Source organism: Saccostrea cucullata, unplaced genomic scaffold (genome assembly GCF_032062105.1).
Source record: "Saccostrea cucullata isolate Sc308-1 unplaced genomic scaffold, CSIRO_AGI_Scuc_v1 ctg1911, whole genome shotgun sequence".
NCBI classification, from domain to species: Eukaryota; Metazoa; Mollusca; class Bivalvia; order Ostreida; family Ostreidae; genus Saccostrea; species Saccostrea cuccullata.
Window position 1 is genome coordinate 121,006 of NW_026921292.1, and position 21,181 is coordinate 142,186.

At 32.5% G+C, this 21,181-nt stretch overlaps 1 protein-coding gene across 1 annotated transcript; it reads left to right on the forward strand.

Annotated features, from left to right (window-relative positions):
* Positions 1 to 281: 281 nt before the first annotated feature.
* Positions 282 to 20,241, forward strand: LOC134259641 (transient receptor potential cation channel subfamily M member 1-like). Its single transcript, XM_062742239.1, has 18 exons — positions 282 to 415; positions 1,105 to 1,189; positions 1,326 to 1,435; positions 3,442 to 3,545; positions 7,030 to 7,372; positions 9,883 to 9,959; positions 10,093 to 10,141; positions 11,467 to 11,598; positions 11,966 to 12,238; positions 12,613 to 12,781; positions 12,898 to 13,051; positions 13,148 to 13,353; positions 16,662 to 16,743; positions 17,263 to 17,308; positions 17,549 to 17,587; positions 17,848 to 17,874; positions 19,146 to 19,181; positions 19,406 to 20,241. The coding sequence occupies exons 1-18, from the start codon at positions 362 to 364 to the stop codon at positions 19,454 to 19,456; spliced, it is 2,037 nt and encodes a 678-aa protein (XP_062598223.1). The 5' UTR covers positions 282 to 361; the 3' UTR covers positions 19,457 to 20,241.
* The last annotated feature ends 940 nt before the right edge of the window (positions 20,242 to 21,181 follow it).

The following is a 21,181-nucleotide window of genomic DNA, read 5'->3' on the forward strand; positions in this document are numbered from 1 at the left end:
TGGGACGCCCTGTTCTTTCTTCTGTACAAAGAAACGGTAAAAAAAACCATTTAAATAGCAAAACAGATAAACACAAAAAACACCTGACACTACAATTACACTGGTGAACACCATTAATTTACATTCTGAATTCTGATGCTAAATGATAATATACAAATCAACATTTTCTCAATGTTATTCACTCATAGGTTTTCACAAGCACGCTATATTTTATCAAGAAGTGTTGAGCAGATAAACATACCTTTTTTTCGAATTCATGTTTTTTTCTATTCAGATGATGAAAATCCTTCAATATGTTAAGTACCTATCTTGTCTGTTGTTGAAAAGAGGGCAATGGCTTTTCCCAGGACAGTTTGTTAGAATGACTATGGAAGAAATATTTGATCAAACATCATTGCATTACATTTTTGGAAGGGTGAGCATGGAGTATTTGTTATATGAGGCGAATACTACAAATAAATTGAAAACGCTGCGAGCCAAAGTAAAATGAAATAATCCTTCCTTAGATTTTTCTCCCATCTTTGTTTCCTCCAGTTGCGAAAAACTCAGTAATACTAACTTAAAATTTAAATAGAATTAAAAAAAAAACACTTTGATGCTGCTTTACTTCTTACTGTATACAGTTTAATTTTCGCTCCCGTTTAATTTTCGCTACTTTCGCCCTAGCCTGACGTAGGTGAATTTAGAACGGGGCGAATTCAAAGTAAACTGTATATATCTTAAACAAAAATATTTTTGGGCCAATTTAAAACGGGGCAAACTTGTTTTCAGATGTGAAAGGGCGAAAATAACACGGGGCAAAAATAACCCTGTATACAGTATTTTTGTTCAGTGCCAGAACCAGGGTGATGACTATTTTGATTGTAGCTGCCTCAAGTTTTTTCTCTTCTCCGCTGTCAATGATACATTTAAATTGCCATATTTCATATTCTAAGATACTGTTGATAGGTATACATTTATTTGGGAAATCTAAAAAGCAGATTCCTTCTAAAGACAAAATGTTAAATTGAACAACATACCAAAACTATCCTCTAGATATAAGTGCTTTGAAAGGAGAAACATTTTGCTAATTTAAAATAATGCACCAATTTTCTTTATTTGCAGAATATGGAAGAAGATATTAGCAAAAAACTATGGAAAGACCTTAGAAGAGAAATGAAATCCACTAGTTTTCCTCCTGAAATAAAAGGTTGAAGGATTTTTATGGGACAAAATACGTTTTTTAAGCAGGACAACAGTTGTTATTTGGCTTTATATTAGATCTATCAGAGCTTCTGTAATATTCATTATTTTCTGTAACATTTGAGTCTTTCAATTTTTTTTAGATGGAAAACTTAAACTGCGAAATGAATATTCCGGAGTTAATTTGGTTTTCTATGCCCTTTTGAGAACAAAAAAATTTGTTGGTGCTAGACAACTTGTTGAGAAAGGATGTGTAAGTAATTCGTACATTTGGAAATATTTACATTTGCTGTGATTTTTAGAAAGCCAACTGTAAAATTGATTTGAATACCATTTTCGTGTATATTAACGGTAGAAATATACAGGTAGAAACGTGCACTAAGGTGACATCACAATGAGGTTTCAGGGAAGTTAGTAAAATATAATGGTATTGGGCAGGATGAAATTCAAACATTGTGTAGCGCGCTTCATGAAATAGGCCTACCTGAAAAGTCTGTGTGATTAACACATCAATAACGTACAAACAAAACATTCCTTAAATGAACTTTTCTGAAAAAAATAGCGTACAGCGTCTGTCTGTCCATCCATTTGAATCTCTGCCCACTTTCACAAATTTGATGTCTTCTCAAGAAACACCACTGTATCAAATGAAATCAAACTTGAAACACATATTTTTTGGTAAACGGATTTTTAGTGCTTTGAAATGAAGAGTCAAACCTTCTTCCAAGGGCAGCTAATTGCAGATAAGTGTACATTAATGCAATTAATTTTTAAAAATCTTCTCAAGAATCTCATGGTCAACAAAGTAAAAACTTGTGCAGAAAAAAATATACCGGTAGCGAAAATCTTAATTTCAAAAATATTCTCAAAAGCATCATAGCAATGATTGTTTGTATTTGTACTGAAATGTCGCAATATAGTAGTTTATTTACGCCATGTTCTTTAAAATTGTTACCTCCGTAGATCAAAATATTTAAAAGTCAGATTAAAAATTTTAACCCAATTATTGTGTCATAACTATGTCTAATCAATTTTAGGTAGTGTTGACTCAAATCTTTTTTTTTTGTTTGTTTTTTTTTTTTGCTTAATTAGTGACTCTTTGGGGTATCAATTTTTAGGTACAGATTCATCAATTTTACTTTGTTTTATTTCAATTTGTGAGTTAAAAATAACATGATGAGAAGTAAACGATTTAAATATTTCTCGTTGAACATGTTTAAGTGATTACTCAGTACTCATCTTTTTATTGAGCACTTAAATATGCATCGATTAGCTTGATACAGATAATTTTATCCCATGAATTATTTAAATGCAACCCCAAAATATTTTTTTTTTAATATATAGTACATGATTTTAGTAAAATTGTAATTTTGTTGTTTTTATTGTTTTCAACCCCCCTCCCTTCCAAAAGTATTAAAATGTCGTGTGTTAAGAAAATAAAATAAAGGATGAGTAGACATTTTTTTTAATAATGTAAAAACTATTCAATTTAAAAAAAAATTGATGATGTTTTGTTAACTTACTGCGACTTATAAAAAATGTAGTTTGATAAATTATTCATTTTCAAAAAGAGGAATGCAAATTGCATGATAAATGTGGGAAACAAAACATTTCATCATTTGTTTTTAGCTCACCTGAGCCGAAGGCTCTAGTGACCTTTGCTGATCAGAATGTGTCCATTGTCTGTCGTTGTTGTCGTCGTAAACTTTTCACATTTTTATAATTCTCAAGAACCAATAGGCCAATTTCAACCAAACTTGCTACAAAGTATCCTTTGGTAAAGGGAATTCAAGTTTGTTCAAATGAAGGGCCAAGCCTTATTCCAAGGGGAGATAATTATGAACTAGTGAAAAATTAATGGCATTTAAAAAAAATCTTCTTCTCAAGAACCACTGGGCCATGAAAGATTAAACTCATGTGGAATCATCCCCCCCCCAGTAAACTTTTCAGTTCTGATCTGTGCTTTTTCGTAGCCGATGTGCTCAGATGAGCGATGTTGCCCCTGAGCCTCTTGTTAAAAGTTGTCAAATCATTTATTTATTAAGGAGTTTTTGTATGTAATTGTGTTTTAAAACACAAAAAATGGTTCATATCTTGAAGTTGCCCCAATATCACTACGATAAAGGCGAAGTAACAACATTGCATTCTATTTTTTTCCTAGCATAAAGCATACAAATATGTTTCTAATAATTGAATTTTTTATCATTCCGTTTTCGCAATTTCCAACTAGATTGGGCCTCTTTTTTTCTTTGCCTGCAGATTGGAATTAGACCAATTCTGATTGGCACAAGAACACTAGATGATTTGAAAAAAGAATGGAGAGCAACAGTTGATTTTCAGAAAGAAATGGAAAGCCTGGCAGGGTAAGATTAAAAAATGGAAATGTAGCCATTTAAAATTTTGACATGCATGTACATTACGACCACGTAATCAACATATCAGAAAGTATGAGCTACGGTTGAGTTTGCTTTATGGGTCATAAAAGGAACTGAACTCTCCTTCACGTATTTGTCTCTTCACTTCTTATAAAACAAGAGGCCCACGGGCCTTATAGGTCACCTGAGCATTCTGCAACAACTTTCCAGTTATTGAATTTGATTCATGTTTTATGCCAGATGCTATATGGCATTCACAATTTTGAAAGAGGCACCATTGATCATCATAACAATACACTTAGCAATTGCTTAGCTTGGTTTATTGATTTAAATATGCCCAATAATAAGTTCATAGGATCTTCATGAACGTTTCATGAACATTTCATGAATAAAATTCATGAAAAATTCAAGGAAATTCATGAATTATTCATAATCCCTCGCAGGGGTACTGATACCCATACGCAAGGTAGGGGAAAAAATGCATTCCAACTAATCAGTAATATTCAGCAATAATCAGTAATGCCCCTAACACTGTGAAATAAACCCCTGACCCTAGGTCCACACATTGCACAAATTTTAAAAAGGCACCGTTAAAATTGTCTATCAAAAAATAAATAAATGTTTTATAAATACAAAGGAGCAGATTTCAAACAATTAATTCATTTTCAGTATATAAGTAGAGCACCACCCCCACCCCTGACCCTGGGGCCTAGAAATTCAAAATTTTGCAAGATTAGGGCCCTTGCTCATCATAACTATTTAGGTAGTTCATCTGCTTCATACCCAGAGACAGAGAAGAAAATTTTCAAAGATTTAACGTATATTCACTATATAATCAATAGAGCCCCCCCCCCCCCCAGAACTCCTGACCCTGGGACCATAAAATTCACAATTTTGGTAGAGGCACTTTTGCTCATCATAACTATGCACTTAGTTAGTTTATTTAATACCTAGGAGCAGAGAAGAAGATTTCAAAAAATTCATGTATTTTTACTATATAATCAATAGAGCCCCGCCCTAACACCAGAACCCCTGACCCTGGGACCATAAAATTCACAATTTTGGTAGAGGCACTCTTGCTCATCTTAACTATGCACTTTGTTAGTTTATTTAATATCTAGGAGCAGAGAAGAAGATTTTCAAAGAATTCATGTATTTTTACAATATAATCTATAGAGCCCCCCCCCCCCCCCCAACACCAGAAGCCTTGACCCAGGGACCATAAAATTATTCACAATTTTGGTAGAGGCACTCTTGCTCATCATAACTATGCACTTAGTTAGTTTATTTAATACCTAGGAGCATAGAAGAAGATTTTCAAAGAATTCGTGTATTTTCACTATATAATCAATAGAGCCCCCCCCCCCCCAACACCAGAACTCTTGGCCCTGGGGCAATAAAATTCACAATTTTGGTAGAGGCACTCTTGCATATCATAACTATGCACTTAGTTAATTTATTTATAAATATCTAGGAGCAGAGAAGAAGATTTTCAAAGAATTCATGAATTTTTACTATATAATCTATAGAGCCCCCCCCCCACCCCCAGAACCCTTGACCCTGGGGCCATAAAATTCAAAATTTTTGAAGAGGCACTCTTGCTCATCATAACTATGTACTTAGTTAATTTATTTAATATCTAGGAGCAGAGAAGAAGATTTTCAAAGAATTCATGTATTTTTACTATATAATCTATAAAGCCCCCCCCCCCCCCCCCCCCCCCCCTTACCAGAACCCCTGACCCTGGGACCATAAAATTCAAAATTTTGGTAGAGGCACTCTTGCTCATTATAACTATGCACTTAGTTAGTTTATTTAATACCCAGGGGCAGTGAAGAAGATTTTCAAAGAAATCATGTATTTTCACTGTATATAATCAATTGAGCCCCGCCCTAACACCAGAACCCCTGACCCTGGGGCCATAAAATTCACAATTTTGGTAGAAGCACTCTTGCTCATCATAACTAACTACTTAGTTGGTTTATTTAATACCCAGGAGCAGAGAAGAAGATTTTCAAAGAAATAATGCATTATCACTACCTACTTATTTAGCCCTGCCCTAGCACTAGAACCCCTGACCCCAGGGCCATGAATTTCACAATTTTGGTTGAGGACTCAATGCTGATTACAATCATGCAAACAGTTTGACTGCTTGATGTCCAGGAGTAAAGAAGAAGATTTTTAAAGATTGCATTAATTGTAGTGGTTTTGGCCCCACCCCTCAGGCCCCAGGGGGGCAGGGATCATGAAATTCATAATTTTTGTTCCCCTTCATCCATAGATGCTTTGTGCCAAATTTGGTTGAAATTGGTTCAGTGGTTGCAGAGAAGAAGCTGAAAATGTTCAAAAGTTTACGAACGACGTACGACGTACGACGAACGACGACGGACGAAAACAGATAGCAATAGGTCACCTGAGTTTACTCAGGTGACCTAAAAAGGTTATCAACTAGTGAACAGTAAATAAATAATAATAGCCATTTCCTTTTAGAAACGGAGGTTGCAAAAAAATAATAATCAATAAGATACCTTTCAAATAATAATATTAGTAAGATTAACCCAAAGCTTCCAAAGATAGATAAATACTGTTGAACAAAGAGAATTATATTTATTTGCAGTATTTTTTAATGTTTCTCTGGTCTATATCTCTATTCTGGCATGACCAAAGCCCCTGCTTTTTACAATCATACAATCTTTTTTAACCTTAATTTTTCACTGAACAACTTAAGAAGGCTCCCTTATAATATGCTCTTGTTTCCGAACACATCCAATTTTTGGCCTTCAGATGAAAAAAAAATTATTTGTATTGATATGATTTAATTATCTGTAATTGCGTTTGGGATCTCGCAAATACGGGAATTGACATTTCACTCTCTAAACCCAAGATCAATTATTTTTTTATACGTGTCGGTGTCTTAATCCCTAACTGTTTCTGAGATATGACTCAGAGGCAGAAATCGGTCATATATGACGACCAAAAGTGAATTTTGATTAACAAAAGTCGGGAGTTTTTTTTCTGTAGCATCCCTTACAATTTAAGAAAATTCGACCAGTAATATCGAGAAATCTTGTCGATAAGACAATGGAAAAAAGAATAAAACTAGCAATGATAAGAAAAAGGAGAATTACTTTTAAATCTTACGTTTGCAAGGGAAGACTTTAAAAACTTACAGAGGGATCACTAAAAAGTATTTCTTCTGAAATAAGACCTGATAATTGCGTGAAATAAGACATCAATAACAATCAAAGTTAGAGCAATAGGCTTCCAAACATTTTCGTGGATCATAAACCCGACGGTTTTTAAAGGTATAGGAAAATGAGTCTATAAATTTAATTTTTCATATTACAGAAACGTGTTTCACTTTGAAGAAATTTACGTGTGCAGTTAAAACCTAGTATTTACTTTAAATTAAGGCTTTAATTATTGAAAGTAAGGATACATTCATGACAAATCTTTTAAATGTTTATTTAAGGACTTTAAGTCAACATGCTTTGAGTATAATAAACTACATCCAGGAAAAAGATGAACGCAATAGACATATAGCCTTGGAATGGAGAATCAAAAATTTAGCCACCAACACCATTCAAATATCTTTCCAAGAATGGCGAAGCAAATTGAAACAGTTCTTTTTTAATGAAGATGAAAAGTCAAACAAAGTTGGGAGGCTACTTCTAAATCATGGTTACCTAGAAGCTGCCTACAAAACAGAGAATGAATGCTTCCTGGAGAATGCTAAGCTTAAAACTATGCTGAAGGAGATGTGGTATGGAGAAGGATACAAGGAAAAGAAATGTTGTGACAAAATTTCATACATTGTATGTATTTTTATACCAAGTAGTTTGTTCATTTAAGGTTTTTTTTGATATCCCTGTTTTAAATTTCTTGACTTATACCGAAAATATAACTAGGGTTCTTTTTTAATCCTAAGTTTATCAAAGATGAAATATGACTAATATGTAAAGTGTGTATCAAACGGAATATATAAGCCCCACATAGGTCTCTATTATTGTATATATTAAGGATCTTATATCGAATGACATTTATAGCACTTAAATGTATATATGATCTGTATGATTTTACCTTAACTAGAATTTAAATATCTAATTTTTTAATGTTTCTTTAAAATCTCATAAAAATCTTCATTAATTGAAACGTTTGATGCATAACAGGGTTCTCCATCATTTGATTTATACTGTTAGGTTAAGTTTAATGTATTTCCCTACCAATATCAACACACATACGTCCTCATAATCAAACAAATATGCTTTCACAAATTTTGAAAATAATAATAATACAAATAAGATGTATGATTTTTGTATTTAACTCACTTTTTTTCCTGGTTTCCTTTTGCTTACAAATAATAAATTTTACACCTACAGTGTGTACATTAAAAAGCAAAAACAAACCCCAATTATTATTATAGGTCAAACAATGCAGACCAAAGAATACAAGGGTTTTCTTTTAAAATAAAAAACATCACTATTTTATGAAAAAGATCATGCACGAACTGAGCTAAACTATATTCCAAGATAAGAAGTTGAATATACTTTAATGGGGTCAGGGCATGACCAAGAAAACAAGATTTTATTTTAGTACTGTTCAAGTTTGATTTGGAAATGAAAGTTTTATATTCACAAGGTTCTGATGAATATTATTCATTCTTCATTTCTTTATATGGAAATTTTCGATGAATTTGCACAAATTTCCGCTGTTCCCGAAATGACACAGAAATTACCAGAGAGAGCAGGTCATTTACAAGTTGATTGAGTAATGACAGCTAAAAGTACTGTAAATGATAATAGAATATAACAAAACATATAAATTTCACTGATATACGAGGGGTTATCAAAAAGTTCGTGGACTAGCCACATAAAATTAAAACCGCTTTAGGCACATCAATGAATTTTAAAATATCTGGTTAGCATCATCTTTTCTATCTGAAGAATAAACCATAAATCATAAATTTTATTTTTTTAGTGAATTATTAATGTTTTTGTAAGCAATGGTATGTCTAGGCGGCGCAACCTCGAACACGACGTTTTTGCGACCTATGTGTAACTGAGAAAAACTCTTTTGATATAAACATTTGACATTCAAAAATTCAGTTATTTCGGGTATGTGTCGGGACACAATTATATCATAAAATATGAAATTTTCACTTCTTTCTGGAAGTTCTATGAATTTTTACCGTAAATTATACATGGAATGTCCAAACAAATGAGGCCTTGAAAATGACGTCAAAAGGGGGGAGGAGTTTCCTTTTCCAACATTCTATAAAGTTTTGCCCCTGGAAAAATTGGTATAGATCTAAGAACTGTTTAAACTGGCTACAGAGAAATAATATGCATCCAGAGTACTTGTCTTTTAATGTTAAAATAAGATTCAGAGAGAAAGGAATGCACAGTTAATGTCGATATGTAGTCAAGGGTTGAAAAATCAATCACGTCAAAAAATGACGTTGATCATGTGTTGTTGATATTGAACTCCCAAAAGCAAAATACATGTATGCTGGCACAATCAAGCGAGGATCTCCCCCAATGTATAAATCCATTCGGAATATAATATTAATTGAAAGCCGCTGTTCATAACATTGTAATGACATATAAATAAGGCGGATTTAAGTCCTTACTCAGCTCCAGCTGCAGGGAATCTCACCAAAAAAAGTGTACGAGGTAGAAGAAGCGGACATTAAAAAAAACAATGACGTTGTCGGACGTTATGAAAATAAACGACGACAGCGCCGGGTCATCACAAAATGTCATTTTTATTTTATAATAATTTGGCAAATAATGAACGTATCAAGTTAAAATTTTCAACATTTCTTTATTTTTTGTTGTTTTATGTACCAAATAAATTTTGAAAGCACAGACTGCATAGTACTGATTCTATAGCCTCAGTCTACGAACTTTTTGATAACCCCTCGTATTAGAATGCAAGTGAAAACTGGTATTTTCGTCAAAGCGGAGCTTTCTTATCACATTTACCGTTAGATAAATCACCCATTAGTTCACACATTCAGCATATACATGTGTACAATTACAAATGCTATTGCGACTGGTTCGTGAGTCTACAAGATATTTTGTTGTTCAAACCAACTAATTGGCGCTAATTAGAGTAAATTATTATTTTAATAATAAAAGATATTAATAACCAAAAAAATGTCAACAATTTCAAATTTTTTTTGTGATACATTGAATATAGATTGATACATTACGGTTCCTGTGGTGAGGCCATTACCTTAAACAACCTTTTAAAACCCTGGATTATTTGATGTAGGCGTGTTTGATAAAATTAGTTAATACATGTATGTCCTTCTTTTCTGTAGTTTTTGAGACTCTTCCTGTGCATTATTCATATCTTTGTCATGCCGGTAATGGTTTTCTCACTGGGACTACCATCATGGTAATCTTTTTTAATAGCTTCAATTCATCAGTTACAAAAATTCCTGTCAAAAATCACAACATGTAAGAAAAATAATTTTTAAAAATTAGACTGTAAAATCTATGAAATAACTTCAAAAATTGTATTTTTACAGGTTATATCAAAAGTATCATGTCCCCATCCTGAAACTGTGGATCAACATGGTAATATTGCATAAGACTGTCCGCTACAATTGTAATCACACTAGCCAAGTAATCTCTCCCAATAGACGGTTGTCTGGTTTATAAATCTATACGTCAGTGTTTTACTTCCATATAAACAAAACAAATAAAAACCCATGGAACAAAGACATAGTTAAGCAGAATAAATTATAATATTCTTACGTTAAATTTAATAAATCATTCTGTCAATGATATAACTAATGTGAATAAAAGTGTCTGAATGAATTACTGTAATGAAATATCGACCATTAATGCTATCTGCTCACTTCTCTTCCTCATCAAATTCATACAGTTAACAGTGTTTAACTCCCCCCTAGGGAATGTTGCACTCATGTGGAGATGCCATAACTTGCCGGTAGACGGCTGCAAATTTTGTCCTATTCTTGGCACTTAAGGTTAGTGAGCGGTAAGGGATTTTTTTGGTGCCAGGAACTACTTCGACACGGTACCTCATTGTCTCAACGGTCTCAATTGAAGAACTGGTCCCCATTCTTCACAGTGGATTCGAACCTGTGACGTATGAATCAACTCCTTACTCTGCGACGTTAGTGCAGAAGCTCTTAACACTACGCCAAAACGTTCCTGTTCATTTTGTCAAGTATTTGACAAATTTAATGACGGTTTGCAAATATACATTATTTCCTTGATCAGTTGAAAGAAGTTCTACTTTTGCTTATTAAAAGATAAAAAAAAACATTCAAATGAAGTTTCTTACTTTTTTAAAATTTCTATACACACTAGAAGACTCCACCAATCATCTTTAAAAAGATGCTTAGGATTCTGCATATAATGTATGAGGGATTCTTGGAAGCAAGTTTTTGTTACGCATAACTCTCGTCTCATTCCTATTATAAAGTTTGAAATTACAAAACCTTATTCCACATCTCAGGGAAACTATGAATCATCTTTCAAAAGATGATGAGGCTACTGCATAAAATGTTCTAGGAACCAGGGTTCTCTGAATTAGGTTTTTTTTTTTTTTAAATGACGTAATTTTATTGCAACCAATTTGCCCATGGGAAAAAGTTTAATGCACATCTTATGGAAAGCCCCCAATCGTCTTCTAAGATTTATTGATTACTGAACAAATAAAGATTAACAGTAAGTGGAAGAAGGAAATGTGACAAACGCACGGACAAACAGGGCAGGGTAAAAACGATATATATATATCCGTAATTCCTTGTAAAAGTGTGCATATAATAATAGTACATGTAGAAATTAGATAATTTTTATGTCAAAATTAAGCAAATTTGTTGTATATTAAACAAAATAAAACATTGATAACTCTTATTTCTATTTGAATACAGGCAGGATTAGTTTCGTTTCTAGCGGCTTTCGCCTACATGCTTTTGTTTGATTATACTGAGAATGGAATATCGCAGTCAGAGTACGCCGTTCTTTACTGGATTACAAACAAATATCTTGATGAATTACACCAGGTATTTTTTTCTTACTTGTTAGGGTATATAAGAATAGCTATCAATGTGAAACCTCATTGCAAATGAAAAATATAGTGGTTGGACTCTGATTGAAACAATTGAAACAATCACATTTAAACTATACATGAAACTGGCTTCTGTCAAAGTTTATGGAGAGAGATTGGTATTATTGTCAAGAGAACAAACTAAAATTGCTTTTAAGTTCTAAAATATGAGTTTGAACGGTTCTTTTCATTGATTCTATTAAAATTCATAAAATAAAATGTCTAAGCAATTGCGCTTCTTTCTCTGACGCGTGTACATATGATTTTAGGTCAACAATGTTTTTTTTTCGATTATAATGACAATTATAATCTTTTTGATTTAGATATTTGTTATACGTTGTCGTAAAAGTAAGCGGAAGACCAGACGTGACAGATATTGTGAGTACATAAAAAACATTTGGAACTGGCTTGACTGGTTTATTATTATCTTCTGCTTTGTGGGCTCTGCTGCCAAATATTTCGCAGAGAGCGAATCCGTTCAAGGATTTGCAAAGATCATGCTCATTCTGTCATTTATTCTGCTAAACATGCGAATCCTGAATATGTTTTGGACTTATGAGTTCCTAGGCACTCGACTCGTCATCATTCAGAAAATGGTACGTATTTTCTACCCTAATTACTGTTTAAACAAAAAAATAACCTTTATAATTGGTTAATAACATATTAAATTCAATAAGGCTGTGCTCGATGGAGACTTTTGTGTCAATGCTATTTTTTGGCTTGCAGTTTTTTCTTCTTTAATATTTTTTTTCAAAATCATTAAGTCATTTTTTATCTGAAGAAAATAAGAAAAGGAACCTCTTAAAGAGCATAATAAGATTTAACTGTTAAAAATTTTGTGACTCATGTGTATATGTACTAATCTACAATTAAGAAATTTTTCTGTTATATTTATAAAAACTAAAAAAAAGAGCACACCTTGTTAATTGCTAGAATAAAATATTAGTGCATATTTTTTTTTCTCTGTTAGGCCGGAATTACAGTTGCTTTCATGGCGATAATGCTCGTTATAATGATGTGTTACAACGTGGTAGACTATGCCCTCCTGTACCCAAACACAGAATTCACATGGACGGAAATTCAAAATATTGTAAAAAATGGCTACTGGGCATTGTATGGAAATTTTCCAGAAGATGATTGTAAGCTTTAATTAATTAAATACATTGTATTAAAATATTTATTAAGAATTAAATACGCTTATAGTAATTCAAACGTTTATAAAGGCAAATTATTTGATTTATTTTCAATTCTGAAGATTCTAATTGCACAAATAACGCAACGGGGTATGAACAAGAACCGAATCCAAGATGTCCGACCTCATTGGGGGAAGCCTTGTCTCCATATCTTAGAGCCATATATGGCTTTGTGGCCATTGTTATGCTTTTGAACTTGTTGATTGCAATTTACACGTATGTAAACAATTTTAATCTTGAGATAGAAAGATTCTTCGGTAAGCTTGAGAACTACTGGGGATTATTATTTTCTAAACTTGTTCTACATTTTAGGAAAGCGTATGAAAGAGTGGATAGTAAATCCAGAATATATTGGTCACACCAACAGTCAGAATTCCTTGAAGAATACACAATCAGAACTATTTTTCCCGTCCACATGAAGGGCCTTTGCTTACTTGTGCTTGCTATTTATTCCTTGGTTTTCTTGATCGTTGGAAAAATAAAGAAAGCTGGTCACGAGAATCAACGATTAATGAGAGGTAGCTTATATTTTCATATTGATTTTAATCATTGCATTAATGAACCATTAGAATTATATCACTTTTTTCAGTTTGAATAACACAAATACATTAACTATTTTAAATGTTTTTGAAACATATATAGAGAAAAAATAGGTATTCTAATTTTGGAGATGGAATTTATTTCACGGTTTGGAAAGAATGTTGTTTTCATTTGATCTTGATAAGTGCGAAGGTAAAGTGGAAAATATGAAATAATTATCTTAATATTGACATCTATTCCATATTTAACCACAATATTTCGGTCGCTCACGTGGCTCAGTGGTTAGAACGTCTGCTCTAGAGTAAGGAGTCAATCCTTACTTTGCAGGTTCGAATCCAGTAGTGGGACATGGAGACCGGTCCTTCGGATGAGACCGTATTTATAAACTGAGGTCCCGTGTCGCTGTAGAAGTTGGCACGAAAAAAGATCCCTCACTGCTCAATAACCCTGAGAGTCGAGTACAGGACAAAATGTGTAGCTCTCCACCGGCACGTGGTGGCATCTCCATATGATTTGAGTGAAAAAATCTCGAGAGGGACATTAAACAAAATTAACTCCTTAAAACTTACTGAAGTGTGACGCAACATACACGTACAGTACCGACCAGACCCAACCTGACACAAAGCAGTCCCAGAGCAGTCCCGGGGACTGCTTTCTGGGACTGCTAAAGCAGTCCCACAGCGGTCCCACAGCCGTCCTAGCAGTCCCAGCGGTCCCAGAAAGCAGTCCCAGTGGGCAGAGTTTATTAATTTAATGGGCGGAGCTAACTCAGAAATGAGATTTCCAATAAACAATGGAACTATAAAAGGCAGTAGAAATTGATTCTGGGTAGTATGCCAGGAATCCTTACATGTACACGAAGGTCATTTATGAACAGAACATTTACGCGCATAAAAATTGAAATAATTATTAATATTAAATATGTATTGGAGGAAGAAGGCTTTCACACTTATACGTACATATATGAATTACACTGAACATGAATATTTAATCACAATTCTTGGGTATATTAATAATTCTTCTGTGATTGATACTGGTTCCCATGTTTATTTTTCATACAGAAAATTAAAAGTGAATTAAATATTTTCCACCAGAAGAAACTTTAAATAGATCTTATCATTATATGCCCAATTTAGACTATCGGGATACTCTAAAGTTAGAGTTTTCTTAAGTATTGGGGCTTTTAAAAAAAATATTTGTTAATTTTGCCAAGTATTATTTTTCAGTCATGATTATTTTTACTGAATGTCAATTTAATTACCGTTAATGCCTAGTTCTATAAAACTCAGTTGTAAGTGTTTTATTTGTAAATGTTAGTGTATATCTGTAAATCACCAGAATGGAAGCGTCAGATTATGTTCAAAATTAATTAATCCCTAAAGAAATTTATAAACATTTCATTTATCACATTTTTTTCGCATTAAATAAATTGAAATTAGGGTCATTGTTTACCAGCATGCTCAATGATGTGTAACACTGATACAAATACCCAAATAACATGTATCGATTTTTCTGCCCAAAAGCGATTGAAACAATGGGTGTTGATACCATCTTATAAACATTAATCGGCCAGGTAAACACTACACTTGTAGCAAAACAAAAAAGAAATAAATCACAATTCCCGGTATTTTCATTTTTTTTTTAAATAAATATACATGTACTTTTATTAATTAAAAGCTACTGGTGATTCATTAGTTCCCCAATGATTATTTACATAGATTATGTTACGAGAGAATAGTAGCATAGTTATATTTCATGGTCATTTAATAAATTGTTGGGTTTTATTTGAGGGTTACATGGAATGCTCTTTTTTTAGCGTCGTCCTTATAAAATGTGTAGCATTTTTAATTAAAAAAAATCTTATCTCTAACTGTAATGACTATTTTTTAATAGTACCAATGCAAATTTTGAGTACATATTATAATTTAACATTAAATAATTAAAAAAAAGGCCCACATGAAGCTATTTTTTCTCATAAACTTGAAGTTTATTTTTAGGGATAAAAAATGTTCTCATGAATTCCTTTTTTACCAACTTTATTTTTTTTTATTTATTCTAAATACACATTAATTTGTGTAAATATACAGTCCCTGAAAATATAAATTAACTATAATAATCTCTACTTATTAAAAGAATGTAAAAAATCCTTGCTTATTAAACAGTTTAAACTCCTCTCTGCTGCAAGTAAACAAAACAACAGGGAGCCTGCAAATTCAGAATACACAAGGGGCGGAGCTATCATGTCACTCAGAACCTTTTTCACACATGAGTGAACAAAGCAGTCCCAGAAAGCAGTCCCAGGGGCAGCTGGGACTGCTGGGACTGCTGGGACTGCTTTTCATAGCAGTCCCAGAGCAGTCCCATAGCGGTCCCAGAGCAGTCCCGCAGCAGTCCCAGAGCGGTCCCAAAGCAGTCCCGGGGACTGCTTTCTGGGACTGCTTTGGTGTCAGGTTGGGTCTGGTCGGTACTGTAATGGCACGTCATAAAAATATTACTTGACCGTTTTCCTGCAAGCACTATATGGCCTAGTACAAGTTTTTCTAAAGTTTTGGGTAAATAATATTATGACATAATATTTTGATAAGAAAACAACTTTTCTTATTTTATGAGATTTAAGCAAGTATAAAATAGATGGAATTTGGCAATAGATTGAAGATTAAATGAACTTTATAAAGTGCGTTAAATGCGTGATTGCAGGGAAACTGTATATGCGTGATTTTGCGTTAGACATAGAAAACGGTATATGCGTAAAATTATGCGTGACTTCGGGGAAGGTGGTTAATCAATCAATCACAATATTTTAAGTTTTCTGATTAAAAAAAAATCCTTATGCCTATTTCCATATCTAACAATGTGATGTAGGCTATGCTCTGCTCTGATGTCAATTAAAGTAGAGCGGTTGTGACGTCATTGATAAGCGAATGTGAGATTTGTTTAAAAAGCTTGTTAACATGCATGTATTTTAATAATATACTTGGAGAAACTTTGGCACTTTAAATTCCTGTCAGAGTGTTCATTGATTCTATCTTCTTAAAGTCTTGTGGTGTTATACAACGTGCCCTCTTCGTGAAGAAATTCCAGGTTTTGCTCACTTCTGATATTCGTTCCTACTGTGACATACTATATTTTGATAATATTCCACACTTATTTAAAATACAAAAAGATCATTTTTGATTATGATTAGATAAGTAAAAATAGTATTTCACTTATGAAATATTGGAATATGTTTTCATGTGGACGTTGCTACATTGTATGAGTAAAACAACACGAAACAATTCAATTGTAGTTCTCTTCTTCGATGAAACTTTTGATGATCTTCGAACGGAATCGACTGAAGAAGAAATAGATGGAATGTTAGAAGTGCAAAGGTACCCTAAACATTATTAAATCGCAAAGTCACATGTGCAGCTAAATTGTGCTGCCCAACATACACACCCTCAAACAAACCCTCTCCAGCACATTCATACATACACACTTGGTTAAATTTAAACGTGTAATGCATATAAAATGCATATTTTTTTTCAGTCATGACACATGTGATTGGTTTTTTTTTTCAATTTCATTTCCTCTGATTCACGTCTGCAAATATGTAAAAAAAAAAAAAAAAAATCAGAATTCATACCCTTGAAAGATGAAATTCTAAGAATTACACACCGTTGCAAGTAAATAAGTTGTCTACAATCACGTAAAACATATTTTACCGAAAAGAAGCCTAGCTTTTCGGATATGGGTTAAATAATATCAACCTAAAATCTATACACGAAAAACTATTTAGAAATGAATTTTACACTTTACCGCTAAAATCCATTTCTCTAATTATTGTGTTTGTTTATATATACTTAATCTGTTTTTGAAACTCTGTAATTTTTGTAACTGTGTTATTTAAGGGACACAAATACTTTGGAATCTGAGGCTGAGGATATTTCTGTAAAGGTAACAAAACAATAAGTACCGTAAAGATCACAAAATAAGACTTCCTGATGATAAAATTAACTCTTAGTTATATCTAGATTTTCTTATGGAATATGATACACATTTTTGAAATTATACTGAAACAATGGGACAATAAATGCATTCATTTGGAGATATTCAATGTATTTAAAAACCAACAACAACACATATATTTTGTATCAAGTTAATCTTCCATTTATAAAATCTCCTGTTCAATATTAGCAAAAAAGAGTGAGTGAACAAGAAAACACTGATGTAAAGGTAAGTATTGAGCAATACTATCTTGTTTAAAAATAAAGGGAAAATATTTTTTATGAAAATAAACAATAAATTTATTTTTCTTCAGATTGTATTCATTTATAATTATAATTCACGCATAATGATGATTATAAGAATAATACCTTTCTTTAATAAAAAAAAAAAAAAATTTTAAAAATAAAATAATTACCCAAAAAGAAAAAAAAATGTATTGATGACATTTTGATCTCAGCAAAAAATGAATATATTGTTTTAACTTACAGACTTCGATAAAAGATCTGAATGAAAAGGTAGGACATATATGATTCTTAATTATTTTTATTTTGACGATAATTTATGTATGTTATCATTTATTTATTGAATATTTCTACATGTTGAGTTCCCTGCATTAATGAAGGAAATCGCTGAAAATTATACATACTTTTATTCAATAACAGTCTTATATGTATCTCATACCTAAGAAGATACTACCCGTGAATTAAACCTATACTTTATCCACGGACAGGTGATTTACAAATACATGTAGTGGTTCCGGCTTTAATGGCAAAATCCCTCCCATCAAGATTTTAGTTACCGTGAAACTACAATTGATCTACAAGTAGCCTATCACCGTTTTCAATGCCATCGTAGAAACAAATGTTTCAGATAAAAATCATGATCGCTCGGTCATTACAATTTTCTTTCAAAACTTCATTTAAAATAAATCTTAAACAAATCTTCACGTATATTTAAAAGACGCAGATAAGATGGAATGTATATTTTATAATCGATATACTTTCTTTCGGCGTGTCAACATCAACAGCACAGCCTCATCAGTTGCAAATCCGATAGAAATTATTCATACAGTTTCAAAGGCGGTATATTAAAGCTTTGTGAAAAAAGGAAACAGAAATCGGTAAATCATTAATAGAACATCGTATAAATAAACATAAATTTAAACTCTTTCGATGAAGCTGATATCAAATCATACAATCTAAATATCCTCTGTGTATAATTCCGGTATGTTATTTTTTAATATTTTGCAAGAATTACGTTTTTGGGATTGGGGTTGGGTGTTTAATTCCGCAAGAGAAGTGATTTATCTCTATTATAAAGATCTTCATTGAATAACATCCTCGTTGTTTAAAGCGCAAGTTATGGTTGGTATAAACATTGACACCATTTGACGTTTTAAAAAGTGTGTTTGCATTTTCTAACACATCATGATAAAGTTAGAAAAAAAGACAAAACATGTAATTGTGCCATTTATGTCCATATTAATACCCATCATTTTTTGCGCGTTGAACAGCAAGCATGTTCATTAGTAGAATTGGGGATAAATATGACTGAAATTAAATCGCAGTATGATAGTGATATACCACTATTACAGCGGTGTTTACCTTTTCAATTTCGTGATGATATCTCAAGCAAAAGCCCAGGAATAAGACAACTGATATATACTAATTATCAACTTATATTTTACACTCTGAAAACAAAATCAGATTTTCCAATGACATTAAATGTAAATATCATGGTGGAAACAGTTCTGTAGTAATAAGATATATTCAATTATTTTTCACAGATTCAATTCCTGTTAACGGAACTGAACACCATTAAGGTATGTAAATGTTGATAATAAATTACAAATTATGAAAAAATAATGCAATGTTTTAAGCAGATATACAATTTTTTTCAATCTAGTATAAAAGAAAAAAACAACAATTGCTTTATGAAGGTTAACAAAAGAGCAGTCATTTTGTTGTGACAATAAGTACATGTCTATTTTATACAAGAAACCTAAGATTTAGAGTTGTGAAGAGTATCCTATAATTTGTATTTTAGAGTCTTTCTGCACCTAGAGGAATCTACACATCTGTGAAAGAAGATCATTAGTTATAACTCACAACAACTGGTGGCATAAGAACTATCCAATGCTAATAATAGGATACTACGTGTAGCATTATTTATGTTTAGGAGTTGAACTGTCCTTTACCATATAATGTATATTAACTTGTCTATGAACATAGTATTTGTGATATCTGTGCAAAAATACAACTAATATTAACTACATAAATGCTTTTAACATATCAATATATTATCCATTTTAATGTAACAATTTTAAGAAATTTAATGTTTAGGTTTCAATGATTTATTTATTTCCCTTCTGTGTGTTAACGTTTGTGTTGTCACGTGCAAATGTCCGCGTTTGAGTGTTTAAGTTTACTTGGTGTGACGTATTTGATCATTTCCAGTTTAACTGGTTCTATTACTGTTATTAAAATCCACTTGTGACGTCATTCTTTTGTTTGAGAGCTCCATTACTTTTCAGAAAGGGAGAGTTGCAAATTTCATTGAAAGCAGAATTTCTTATGATTTTATTCTCCCTTCCGTGCCTTTACCGAGGAAAGAACTTAGAATTTTTTTGAGTAGAGTTTTAGAAAATTTAAGAGTTTTAAAATTTTATTTCCAATGGTAAGGATCGAACACTGTGCCCTCCGTATTGATTTTGGGTACTCATTTCACTAAGCTATCGAAGAATTTGAGAAACACTGGATTAGAATAACCTTAGTACACTTTTTTTCTCCTTACTTTCTATAGTTTATAAAAAAAAATTAATATTACTAATTTATAATGTCTATTTAAATTGTGTCAAATAAATATTCTTCCTTTTATATTAACGAACAATAAATAAAAGCATTAAAAAGGCTGGTTAATATTCTCGTAGCACTCAATTCCTTTAAAGTAATGGGCTGAGGCCCCTTCGGGGCCTTGGATCAATTACTGAAGGGGCCTCCGCCCATTACTTTTCTTAAACGAGGTAAATTATTGACAAGCAAGTTGATGAAACAAGAATATCAGCAGTCTCGTTTAATATCATCATTTCGTAAGTTCTATGTTCGATACAATGACCTTGTCAGCAAATGCAATTTATCATTGAGTCAAATACTGACTGACGTTTTTCATACCAATTGTTAGTCCATTATTTATACACTGAATTGACGACTGATTTTTTCCGTTATTTCCTGATCATGACAACGAGCACACGGCGGGTGTGACCGGTCGGCAGGGGATGCTCACTCCTCCATGGCACCTGATCCCACCTCTGATGTTTCGGAGGTCCGTGTTTGTGCTCTGCTTTTATTTTGTATATTGTTTAATGGACTTTGAGATTGAATACTGTTCGTTATCTCCATATCCTTCTTTTAAGGAATGCAGAGCTTCTCGTACATTAACCCTTACATATCATCTGCTGACTTTCCTTTGACTAAATAATGTCCATACACAGTGCAACACTCTTTACGGGAGTAGACAACATGACGTCTTGACCCACAAAACTCAGTGTACACAATGATGGGAAAATCATATGGTACATGTATCCATAGCAGATCTGCATTAAAAAAAACTTGCATTCCGTGCGTTTACTAATAATTACCCAACTACAGGAGTTCTACCTAGGTTAAAGCTGAAAATTGTTAGCATTATATGTGTCATATAACCACTGAACTGATCAGATGAGATGAGTGTTGCGCATGTTCAAATCAATACTTAAAAGCCTCTCAGCTTTTATCTATCAAAAATCAAAGTTACATAAGCATGACGTCATTACCAATAAAAAAA